The sequence below is a fragment of the Pongo abelii genome, chromosome 6 (assembly GCF_028885655.2).
Source record: "Pongo abelii isolate AG06213 chromosome 6, NHGRI_mPonAbe1-v2.0_pri, whole genome shotgun sequence".
Classification (NCBI taxonomy): domain Eukaryota; kingdom Metazoa; phylum Chordata; class Mammalia; order Primates; family Hominidae; genus Pongo; species Pongo abelii.
The window spans coordinates 613681-626107 of record NC_071991.2 but is presented as its reverse complement, the minus strand read 5'-3'; the positions used below and the strand labels follow the sequence as shown (position 1 = coordinate 626107).

Genomic DNA, 12427 nt, shown 5'->3' with positions numbered 1-12427 from the left:
GTCAGCTTCCTAAGCCTCAGCTTCCTTGTCTGTGAAGTGGGGCAGTAACGGGGCCTGTGGTGGTGAAGTTCAGAGGAGGGGATGTAAATGGGGCATTCTCTCAGGTGAAAGGCATTCAACCCAGCCTTTTGTCAGAAGACCCGGGTCTTAGCCGTGTTCCACCGTCTTGGAGCTGATGAGGCAGGTTGAATCTGTCATTCTGTACGTCCTGTCATATATGCTGCTGAGTATTTTGTGTACAGACAGTCCTGAGTGGCTGAGGTTGGGCAGATGTAGCCGGACTATGGACAGAGGTTTCCTGTGAGTCTGCAGAAGTGCCCAGCCCTGCATTGGCCTGTCCTGGTCGGGCGTGCGGGGCGCAGAGTCTGCAGGCGTCTGCCATCTGGGCCTGGCTCCCCTCCCCTCTGTGGGCCCCGCGCCTCCCGCCCCCCGTGCCGACCTGAACCTCACAGTCCGGTTCCCTGGGTGGTGGATGAGTCCTTGGGTGTCTCCTACCCGCTTGGTGGCAGCCCTGCTTGCCCCTGCAGGGACCTCACAACACTGCACCCACTCGGCTCCGCAGGCCTCCCTGTCCTGGGGCTGGGAGAGGTCTCTGCAGGCTGGGGAGGGGTTTCTGGAAACATTCTCAGGTGAGCATTCCCGTGCAAGTCCCAACCTGCGCTTGTCTTGGCTCGGGAGGCCCGAAGCGGCTGGAGGAGGAAGGAGGTGGCATTTCTAGGAGCTGATGGTGTTTTCCAGGCGGGCCTGGTCGTGGCTTTTTCATCCTCGGTGTACCATGTTGGTCGGTGGGCCCTCGTAGTGGGAGCTGGACCTGTCTCTGCAGGTATTGGAGCAGATTCACAGAGCAGAACGATCGGCTGAGTTACTCACGTTCAACCCCACGTGTGTGATTTCAGGGGCTGAGCTTGGCGCGCCGTCTCCTTGCCTTTTGAAGGCGAGTTTGGCTGTGAATGGAGCTGCTGGTTCCGATCCCATACACTTCCTCAGGCGTTGTGGGCTTGGAGTCTGTGCCACACTCAGAAAAGCACATTTTTGTGTTTTAAAGTCTACATTTTGCCTCTTTTGGTTGCTTTAAAAATGTTAAGAGCCTTAAGTCTGCCCTTAAGCGTACGTGTTGTGTTTTCTCCAATGATGAAGAGCCTCATTTTTAAAATTACACAGATTTACAATTTAATTATAGAAAATTAGAAAATACACGTCAGTACAAGTAATCCAAAAAAAAAAAAAAAAGAAAAAGAAAAGAAAAAGAAAAAAACACATGAAAATGACCCAACCCCACCCCCTCTCCACCCCACAGTTGCTATTAGCCTTACGGTGCATAGCCTCTAGGTTATTTACTTTATGGTTGTGTTTTTAAATTGTACAGTTTCATCAACACCCTGTTTTCACTGGCAACACTGTGAACACCTTTATTCCTTGTTACATGTATCTATACCACCATTTTTAATGACCACATAGTGTTGGGTTGTTGAGAAGGACTGTGATTTATTTAATAAAGCCTGTATTGCTGATGGTGCTTTGGTGAATATTACACACACACATCTTTTCATAGTCGTTTATTTAATAAAGCCTCTGTTGCTGACAGAGCTTCGGTGAATATTACTACAATATTTTTACATCTTTTCATAGTCATCCAGTTGTTTCTTCAAGTTCCTAAATGTGGAACTGATGGTCCCAAGGGTGGCCACTCCAATAGCGTTTGATACTTGTTGCAATGCCCTTAAAGAGGCAGTGCCATCCTTCCAGTCATCCTTCCAGGCATCCGTTTTTTCATTCACTTTTCCCTTCCTTCTTCTCCTCTAATAGCCACCCATCCATCATCTGTCGGTGCACCCACCTGTCCATCCATCCATCCATCCACCCACTTGTTCATCCACCCACCTGTCTGTCCATCCATATGTCATCCATCCATCCGTTAATCTACTCACCCACCTGTTCATCCACCCACCTGTCCATCCATCCATCCATCCATCCATCATCCATCGTTTCATCCATCCATCCATCCATCCGTTAATCTACTGAAATCTACTCACCTGTTCACCCACCTGTCCATCCATCCATCTATCCATCCATCCATCCATCTGTTAATCTACTCACCCACCTGTTCACCCACCTGTCCATCCATCCATCTATCCATCCATCCATCCATCCGTTAATCTACTCACCCACCTATTCATCCACCCACCTGTCCATCCATCCATCCATTCATCTACTCACCCACTTGTCCATCCGTCCATCCAACCGCTCACCCACCTGTTCAATCCACCCACCTGTCTGTCCATCCATCCATCTACTCATTCATCTACTCACCCACCTGTACATCCATGTGTCCATTCACTCATCCATTCATCCACCCACCCATCCAACCATCCATATTGTGCTGAGGACCTTCTGAGTCAGACCTGGGCTCGGCACTGCAGCCTGCAGTGAACATGTGGTCTCCATCTGAGAGCTCAGTCAGCTGCGGGAGGCAGGGAGTCAGCTGTGGGAGGCGGAAGCCATCCATGGAGTGAGAAGCACAGGAACCGAGGTGTTGCAGGAGGGGAGGCGTCAGGATCGGGAGTGGTGTGGGTGGGGGCTTTCAAAAGGTTTGTGATCTCTGAGCCCCAGACCAGGTGGGACTGGAACCCGAGACGGGCCGTTTCCTGGAAACTGTCCTGACCCAGCACCACCAGCCAGCCCTGACCCAAATAGCAGGGGCTCCTTACTGGATGACTGCCCAGAGAGAGCTGGGGGTGGCCGTCCCAGACGCTCAGGCCCTCAATCCCCAGCTTAGAGACCAGTCCAGGGCACAGATGGAGAGAGAGACAGAGAGAGGGAGGGGTGGACGAGAGGGAGGCACATGCTCTGCTCGGAGGAGGGCTCTGCCCCTAGGGAAGCCAGACCATGGAGGAGCGTTGATGATAGGGGCTTCAGCCTGACTTCACCTCTTCCTGGCTTCTTGACCTTGGGTGAAGTTACTTTGTGTCTTGTTTCCTTATCTGGAAACTGAACAGAACAGCAGTGCTGACCTCATAGGGGCGGGTGAGGATGGAGCAAGAGACAGACCAGGGGCTCTGCCCTCAGCCCCCGCAGGAAGGGCCGGCTGGAATGTCTTCGTGTTTTTCTTTCTCTTACCAGGCCTGAGAGCTGGGGGGCTTTCCGTGTCCCCAGAACCCAGCACAGCCCCTGATGCAGAAGTGCTAAGCTGTGTTTGTTGATGGGGTAGGTGGGGCAACCCACATGTGAGACGATTTAAAATCTGAGCCAGCAGCTTCACTTAACCTTCCAGAGTGACTGCTGGATGAGAAGAGAAAACTCTTATTTACAGACAGAAGAGGCCCGGGCCTTTTAATGCCATTAAGTGCTGAGAGAGAGAGGAAGGCACAGGGGTTTTGTGTGAAAGGGGCAGACGGTGGAAAAGGAGGGTGAAGCCATGCGGGGGGGACATGGACAGAGCCGACCTCACCTCGGGGCTGTTGCCTGGAGACGTCTGTGTTCAGGCCTTTGTTGGCGATAAGCTGGTGACATTCGAGCATTAAAGTTTCCTCTGAAGAAAAATGGGGCTCCCAGACCTTTTTGGTACAGGAGGCTGGGCTCTCTGGGCTCTGCTGATCACAGAGTTGGGGACTGTGTTCCTCTGCAGGCGCACACCTGGGGAGATGAGGGACACCCATGTGGCCAACGGAGAAACCCAGCGAGGCTCATTTAAGAGGCACTCCAGGAGGGGCTGCTCTGAGCGAGGCCACGCCCAGGCACCTGGGTGTGTGGAAAGTCGGCTTTCATTGATACCGAGGACTGAACAGCCTGGTCTGGAGACAGAAACCTCCCAGGAAAGGTTTCAGCCGACCCCTGCCTTTGCTCAGGCTCCGGTAGAAGCACGTGAGTGGAACGTGAGCCTTGAGTCATCGGGGTGCGGCCACATTGACCTGCCCCCTCTTCCTGGGGAGTTCTGTCCTGTCCATCGTGGCCCCGTGTGTGATGGCAGGAACCAGAAGCACTGGAAACATCCATCTGGGCAGGAACGGGTGAAGGAGCGAGGGTGTTCATATAGAGAATGCCAGGCAGGGTGGGTGCAGCGGCTCATGCCTGTAATCCCAGCACTTTGGGAGGCTGAGGTAGGAGGATCGCTTGAGGTCAGGAGTTGGAGACCAGCCTGGGCAACATAGCGAGACCCATTTATTAAAAAATAAAAAATAAAAATAAGCAGGTGTGGTGGCATGTGCCTGTAGTCCCAGCTACTCGGGAGGCTCAGGTGAGAGGACACCTTAAGCCCAGGAGTTCGAGGCTGCGGTGAGCTGTGATCGCACCCCTATACTCCAGCCTGGGCAACAAAATGAGACCCCCATCTCTTAAAAGAAAAAAAAGAATACTTGGCAGCCGTAAAAGGAGCAAAGAAGCTTCCAGATTTGTGTTTTCACCCAGGTGCATTTCAGAAAATATGCGTCAGGAGGGAGAATCGAATTGTGAAAGGATATCTTTCTGTCAGTGATATGCAATGATGCAGACACCACTGGAAATGCACGCTTTTCACGGGTGCACACGTGTGGTCACGGATGCCCGTGTGTGAAGTGGTGACACATAGCAAGCGTGATGGAGGTGGCACTTGCCCTCCACACCCAGGCCCGGAGGACGCTGGAGCCACAGCTGTGATGCTGGACGGCTTTCCAGGAGAGAGCGGTGGAGGCAGCATGGTCCTGAGCCGGGTGGTGGGGGGTACACAGTGTCCATTTGATTACTTAAGGCATTTAATGGAATATTTTACCATTATAAGTTGAAATATTTTTTTTTAAAAAAGAGGGAGGAATTGTAAAATGATTTCTTAAAGATCTGTTCATTCTGAGAACCCATACTTTGTGGTTTTGAAGAAATGCAGTTTAGAGCACAGTGCCAGGACGGCTCCTGCAGATGTGCACTAGGGAGGCTGTGGCCAGGAAATGTCCCCACTGGGGCCAGGTGCCTGGGACTGGGGCTGGGGCAGCATGGCCAAGCCCCACCACCCAGGTGGGCGGACAGTGGAGGGCCCCCAGCTCTCCCCCAGCCCTGCCACCCACTGACCCCTCCTCAGGTGGGAGGACAGTGGAGGCTTCAGCCCTCCCCCAGCTCTGCCACCCACTGACCCCTCCTCAGGTGGGAGGACAGTGGAGGCTTCAGCCCTCCCCCAGCTCTGCCACCCACTGACCCCTCCCCAGGTGGGAGGACAGTGGAGGCCCCCAGCCCTCCCTACAGCCCTGCCACACGCTGACCCCTCCTGCAGTTCTGCCCCCCTCCCGGAGGAAACAGGAAACTGAGTTGCCAGGGAAGTTGGGAACAAGGACTCAAAAAAGAAGCATTCTTAAATAGAGAGAAAACAACCACTATTTTAAGAATGACTTATTTATGGACCCTGGAATCAGGAGGGTCAGGGCTGTCTGGATCTTTGATTTCCTATTTGTTTCCTGGGTGGCTCAGCCCCCATCCCTGGGAGTCAGGGTGCACCTGTGGGCCCGCAAAGGTTTCCAAGAATCTTCTTTTTAAGTAATCAGGGCAGGCAGGAGGCCGCCCTCGGAGTGTCCCCGTGGGTGCACTCCCTGCCTGGGTCTCTGGTTTCTCTGCGTCACATTGTGGGCTGAGTGCTTGTTGAGAAGTCCGGTCTCCGAAGGTGGTTATTGCGTCTATTATTAAGAGTGCGACGCTGGCACCGTGTTCTGGGGCAGGTGCCTCTCTACCTTCCTGGCTGATGGGTGCTTCCCCACTTTTCCCGGGCACCCCTGCCAGCTCCCCCATGCCCCTTGGGTCCTGTCTGCGTGGTCCATTTCACATCCAGATTTGGAACATTGGACAGCCAGGCTTCCTGCTTGGCGCAGCCCCGAGACTCGTCCTCACCGGCTTCGAGTTTGCGTGTCACGAAGGGTCTGTGTTTTCCACAGAGAGGTTCCGAATGCACATGTCACTTCTGTGTCAAGGGTCCCAGGCTTCTCCTTCGACTGAAAGTGTTCTCCCTGAAAGGAAAAAAAATGCAGAAAACATGTCATCAACATTGCTGGTTGTATTCTAGTAGAATTGTATTTACTGACGGGAGAATGTTCACAATCTATTGTTACTTTTGTTTTTCTAAATGGAGTTCAAAATGCGTGTATGGTGTGACCCCATTTCTGTAAAAACCAAAACAGCAAACTGCGTCTGTGCACGGAACAGAAATGGGGCTGGGAGGTTGTGTGCCTAGGGCTCGTGGTGCCATCTCCGGCCCTCGGGTCATGAAGGATTTCAGTTTTCTTCTTTGAACTCTCATGGATTTTCTCATTTTCCCCGATGACTGTGAAGCGATTTACACAAGACTGTGAAATGAGGGGAGGAAGGGCTTAAATGTCCCTGTGCCGCCTGCAGCCCTAATTTGGCGTGTTTTGCTTTTCAGTGACATATTCGATGCTATGTTCCCTGTCACTCACATCGCTGGGGAGACCGTTATACAGCAAGGTATGTTCTGCCTGCTCCTCTGAGCCAAAGTCCAGAGGGGAAAAATGGACTATGCACTTAAAAAAAAAAAAAGTATAAGGGCAGGCACGATGGCCCACGCCTGTAATCCCAGCACTTTGGGAGGCCGAGGTGGGCAGATCACCTGAGGTCAGGGGTTCGAGACCAGCCTGACCAACATGGTGAAACCCTGTCTCTACTAAAAATAAAAATTAGCTGGGCGTGGTGGCTGGTGCCTGCAATCCCAGCTACTCCAGAGGCTGAGGCAGGAGAATCGCTTGAACCTGGGAGGCGGAGGTTGCAGTGGGCTGAGATTGCGCCGTTGCACTCCAGCCTAGGTGATAGAGTAAGGCTCTGTCTCAAATTTCAAAAGTATATATATACTTATACATACATACACACATATAATATGCGTATATGCGTACCTATATATGCACGTATATGTGCACACATATTTGTATACATGTATACGTATATGTACACGTATATACATATGTGTGTATGTGTAAAATAGATACATGTATGTATAAAACTAAGTAAATATAAAATAAAATATATATGTATAAAACTAAAGTAATATAAAATTATATATATATAATATATATACACACATACACACATACATGTATAAAACACTCATTGTTAGGCCGGGCGCGGTGGCTCACGCCTGTAATCCCAGCACTTTGGGAGGCCCAGGCGGGTGGATCACCTGAGGTCAGGAATTCGAAACCAGCCTGGCCAACATGGTGAAACCCCATCTCTACTAAAACTACAAAAAAATTAGCTGGGCGTGGTGGCAGGTGCCTGTAATCCCAGCTACTCCAGAGGCTGAGGCAGGAGAATCGCTTGAACCTGGAAGGTGGAGGTTGCAGTGAGCCGAGAGCCTGACTCCATCTCAAAAAATCAAAAAACAAACAAAAAGAAAAACACCTGTCATTGTTTAGAGAAAGTTCACTAATGAAACTTAAGAACAGGCTCTTTAACAAGTTATCTCAATGTTTCCATAATCTTGTCATTAAAAGAATTGATAGCACCCAGGATGTTGCCCATGAGGGTCTCTGCAACAGTGTTGCAAAAGTTGTTTGCAAGAGAAACTGTAACTTGTATGTCTTGATGTACTTTGTATCTGTTGACTTTTCTTCTTTTGTTACAGGGAATGAAGGAGACAACTTCTATGTCATTGATCAAGGGGAAGTGGATGTGAGTGTCGCTAACTGTCTTTGGAAAATAGCGCGTCTTTGCGTGTCCGGTGTGAAGACTTGCCCTCCAGGCAGCACCAGGCCCCCAACAAACACTGCGCTGAGTGCCGTATTTCTAGTGTTTTAATCCAGAAATGCAACTGCTGTCTCTTAGAAGAGAATATGGGAATATGAGAAGTGCAGAGCGAAACGAGGATGATGCTGGCAGGTGCCGGCAGCGACCTCAGGTCTTCCAGGGCCGCTGTCTTCCGCTCGCCCCTGGGCTGGGACTGCTGGGTGCTGGCCAGGGCGGTTCTGTTTGACCCAGCGCCGTCTCCAGATCCGAGGCCGGTGAATACCCAGGCTCACCCACCACATGGGACGTTAACATCTCAAAGTGGGTGGGAGAGCCATGTGCTTACAGACCCCGTAGGACCGACGACTTCACGTTCAAACAATGGCTGCCTTTTGCGCCTGTGTTGGGCTCCCAGCTTGGAACGTCCAAGCCGTGAGTCGGATCTCACTGTGTCATCTTCCCACGTTTGTCTCAAGAGCATCTTTTATGAGATGCTCCCACTGTTTTGGAAGGAGAAGCTTCCCCTCCTCTGGAGACCCTGTCTCGTGCCCCATGGCCAGGCCATGTGTATGTGTATGTATAAAATAGATACATATATGTATAAAACACGTGGCATATGACATCACCCCTGGCCCCGCAGCCCAGTCTTGCCCAGAGCCTCTGGTTCCCATCTCTTCTGCCGTCCAGTTTAGAGCCCGGGTACTCTGGTATGAAGGCTTTGAGGCCCCCTCTTCCCCTGCTGGGCTCCTGTTCCGCAGGCCGACCCCCGCATGGCGGCCTGACCTTGCCGGTGCGGAGCTGATGGCACAGCCTCTGGGAAAACACCCGCTAGGAGTTTGTTTCCCTTTGAATCAGGCCCGAGCCCCTGACGGAGTCAGCGGGAAAGACCTCAGTGACACCATCCTCCCTCGGTTCCTGGAATCCGCCTGCACTGGCGGCCCCAGGGCCTTGGTGTGTGTCCCCCGCTCTGCCGGGAACCCCGTTAGCTCTTGCTTCTCCTTCTGCTCTTTGCTAAATGTCACTTCCCAGTGGGCATCAGCAGACATGTCCCACGCCTCCCTTGTAGGACCCTCTGCGGCTCGTAGTGATGACATCTCGTGAGACCATCTCTTTACAGCCTTTCTGCACACAGACTGGAAGCCCCCACAGTGCAGGACGCTTTGGGGGTTCTGCTACCCGAGACGGTCACTGCTTCCCAGGCTGGCTGAGTCATCTCTGGGTCTGGGATGCCTGCCTGCCCTTCTCCTTGTCCACCTGCCCCGAGAGGCGGCCTCCTCACTCTGCCGTGCAGGCAACGCCACCCCCGGCTACCCAGCACGAGCTATTTCGAGGTTTGGCCTCCGGTGGCTGTGCCTCTGTCCAGGCCACACTATTCTGGGGAGGGCATTTACTCATTTGTTTCTGTGGCAGCTGCGGAGTCTGTCCCCCATCGCGCCATGTTTCTGGGAACCTGAGCAGGCCCACTCTGCTTCCGGAGCTGATAGCACAGGAAATGACTCAGGGGTCCCACCTCCCCGCGAGGGGCACGTGCCTCGGGCCTGGCCCGCGCAGGCGGAAAAAGAGCCGGTTTCTCTTCTCCCTGGTGTGCTCTGTCCTGAGCCGGAACCCATAGGCTGGGCCCCTAGACCGAGCCTCTGGGGCAGACCTTTGTGTCAGGGAGTGGGGGTGCTCCTGTCTCCCCCAGGGACGGAAACTGAGGCAGGTGCCAAAGGTCCCGGGGACTGCCCGGCCTCAGAGGAAGTGTGGGGGGGAAGGCTGGAGGGCGGCACTGGCGGGTCAACCCTGGGCTCGGCTGCCAGCCACAGAGTCATCTCCTGCTGGCTTTGCTTCGAGTTTAAAAAAAGCCTAGCCCAGGAAATAGAGAAGACAGAGGAGGATGCGGCCAGCGTCCCAGCCGGGCATCGTCCTGGGGCCTGGGCCCGTCCCAGGAGGTGGCCCCGTTGTGCCTGGTATCCAGACACCAGGGCCTGATGGGGGGCTTCAGGGAATGGGGCTTAGCCCCCAGCAGATGGGGCAGGGCTGATCCCAGAGAGACCCTGGCAGCCCAGGCCTGCCCAGTGGTCAGCAGTGCTGAGGGCAGAGCCGCCTCTGCGGGAGGTATGGGATGGGCAGGTTCCTGACTGGACCCACCGCTTTATCCCAGCCCCAAATCTCGTGCTACTCACAGCCCCTCTTCCAGTTCACACTCTGGGTCCTGGTGTCACCGTGTCACCTCCTCCCCCACCCCTCCACTCTGGGTCCTGGAGTCATCATGTCGCCTCCTCCCCCACCCTCTCCACTCTGGGTCCTGGTGTCACCTCCTCCCCCTGCCATCTCCTTCCTGGATGTTTATTGAGTGCCTGCTTTATGCCTGGCGTTTGTGACGGGGAGGACCTGGTGCCTGCTCTGGTGTGGGGGAGGTTGTGGCTTAATGGGGGAAAGGGACCAAGAACAGGAAATTAGCCAATGAATATCCTGACTCTGGTTCTGCCCCTCCTATCCCCTCTGCTTTCATTCCTGCTCTGCCTCACGAACTCCTACACATCCCACAAGACCCCGCCAGGCCCAGCTCATCTATCTGCGCCTGGGCTTTAATAGATACTGGCCTCAGCAGATGACCGAGGACCTGCCTCCCTGCAGTGGGCCTGGGAGCCCCATAGGTCCCCACTGAGGCCTTTCCTCCCCTGTGGAATGCCTCTCCCTCTTCTGTGTCTGCCCATGTCATTCAAATCTTCCAATTAAATTCCAAAGGCATCTTCAAGGTGCCGGTTTGCATCAGCAGAGCTTGGAGTTAAGGCCACCCCCAGGAATTCTGTTTTCCACGTTCTTTGCTTCTCCAAAATGAACAGATGTGGAAGAGACAAACCCTTTACCCGGAGTTCCCTTGTGGAGCCTGAAACCAACATGGGGCTCCCAGGTTATGTTCCCACCTAACTTGTCGTGTCTCGAGGAGGGTGGTGGACGGGTCAGGACCGCGTGGACTCGGGTCTCAGAGGACCCCGGCTGTGTTCTTTGCTGGCCCTGACCTTTGCCCAGGCCCTTGTGTGACTGAGCCGTGCCATTTCCATATTACTCAGAAAAACGAACAGAGCTCACTGCTGCCGGGAAGACTGAGATAACCCTCCTGAGGTTCTGCTCTTGGTACCTGGTGTGGGGTGATGGGGACTCTGTCTGCGCAGCTTCTGTGCCTCTTCATTCAGGAACCCATTGGCCGCCTGGCAGCTGCCCCACCCCATCTCATGTCCCCAACACACGCACCACAAGAGCCTTGTCCACCCCACAGAGGAAACGCCCGCCACCCACGCCCCAGGCTTGTCCTAATCTTCAGTGCGGGTGGCCACCCTCCTGCCCCAGCGCCAGGCCCCAGCCGGCAGCATGCTGAGGACTTCCTGGGAGAGGTGACGGTGTGAGGGGCCGGCAGCTGGGACTGCTGGAGGGATCAGGTCCCTGTCTTTCTGCTGTTGGCCTCCAGGCTCCTGGGAGCCCCACCTGGGCCAGGACCTCGGCAAAGGGGCCGGGAGGTGTTGCTGTCCCGGCCAACCTTGGCGGGACCTCCTCCTCCTCCTCCTCCTCGCAGAATCCCCACCCACCTCTCGACCTCTGGACTCAGTGAGGCATCTCCCTTCCCTCCGTCCTTCCAGCAGGACAGACCCCCCTCCTCCCGCCGCCGTCTGTAACTCCTTCATACATGACAGGGCGGTGGAAGAGGCCGGTCCCGGAGCCACTTCAAAGCAGGGACAGTTTCCTCCAGCCCTGAGCTCACTGGGTCCCCTCCCAGCCCAGCCCCTGCCCTGGCCCAGTTAGCGTGGGGTCGGGGCTGAAGCCTGAGTGGAGGGGAGACGGTTTTCTCTCAGACATGACGCGTCGTGGCGTCCTGCCTGGCTTCTCGCCAGGCCCGGGGACATTGGGAGGCAATTTTGAGAAAGGAAAGAGTGAGGTCACCCTTGTGTAACTGGAGTTCCCCAAATATATTGTCCTGGCAAATCCCTCCCCTTCCCCCTCCCCCTCCCCCGCCCGTCCCTGCCCCTCCCCAGCCCCCGGGTCAGGCACAAAGGCAGCTTTAAGGCCCCTGCTGGACCCGGCCCTCCAGAGCCAGGATGTCTGAGCCCCGTGGGTGGATGCCCGCTTCCTGGCTACAGGCTCACGTGGGATGGCCGGGCCCCCTGCGGGAACCAGCAGTGACTTATGGGGCCGTCCCGCGAGTCCCGGGCGGCTGAGCACGAACACCAAGCACCTCCATCAATCTCAGATATTCCAGCCAGGGAAGGGGTGGGTGTCAGGGAGTGTCCAGCGGGGCCGGGTGGGGCCAGGCACAGGAGCTGCCTGCAGGGGCTCTCCTGTGATGTGGGAGGCCCTTCGCGTGCAGGGTAAATCCGCAGGGCCCGTGTGGGTGAAGGCCACATTTGAGGGAATCAAAGGATGCTCAGTAAGGAATCTGGAATGAAAAAGTGGCATGTCGGGTAGCCCGGGTGAGTTATGGGCATATGTATTATAATAATTACTGTTATTACAGCGCCTGGGGAAATGGCCGCATGGCAGCCCCAGGCAGCCCCGTCCAGCTGCTGTGTGAACCCTGGGTGCTGCATTTTGTTTGCTGGTTTCTGTAAATCGCCTCCCTGGGGCAATGGGATGGATGTTCCCCGGGTTTGGGGCTGCAGGACTAGGGCTACCCAGGGGTCTGAGTGGGTTCCTGAGGCTAGCGGTTTTCCCTGGTTTTATTCTGGGTGGCGGGAAGGGACGGCCGTTTGCTGTGGGCATTTAA

The 12427-nt window shown here is 54.7% G+C and overlaps 1 protein-coding gene across 2 annotated transcripts in view; it reads left to right on the top strand.

Moving 5' to 3' along the window:
* The window catches only part of PRKAR1B (protein kinase cAMP-dependent type I regulatory subunit beta), a 179957-nt gene that overhangs the window by 113638 nt on the left and 53892 nt on the right, over positions 1-12427 (top strand). For both annotated transcript variants that reach the window (XM_024241248.3, XM_024241247.3), the window contains exons 5-6: positions 6374-6435; positions 7586-7632. In XM_024241248.3, the coding sequence (XP_024097016.1) occupies positions 6374-6435; positions 7586-7632 (109 nt within the window). The remainder of the gene's footprint in view (positions 1-6373; positions 6436-7585; positions 7633-12427) is intronic.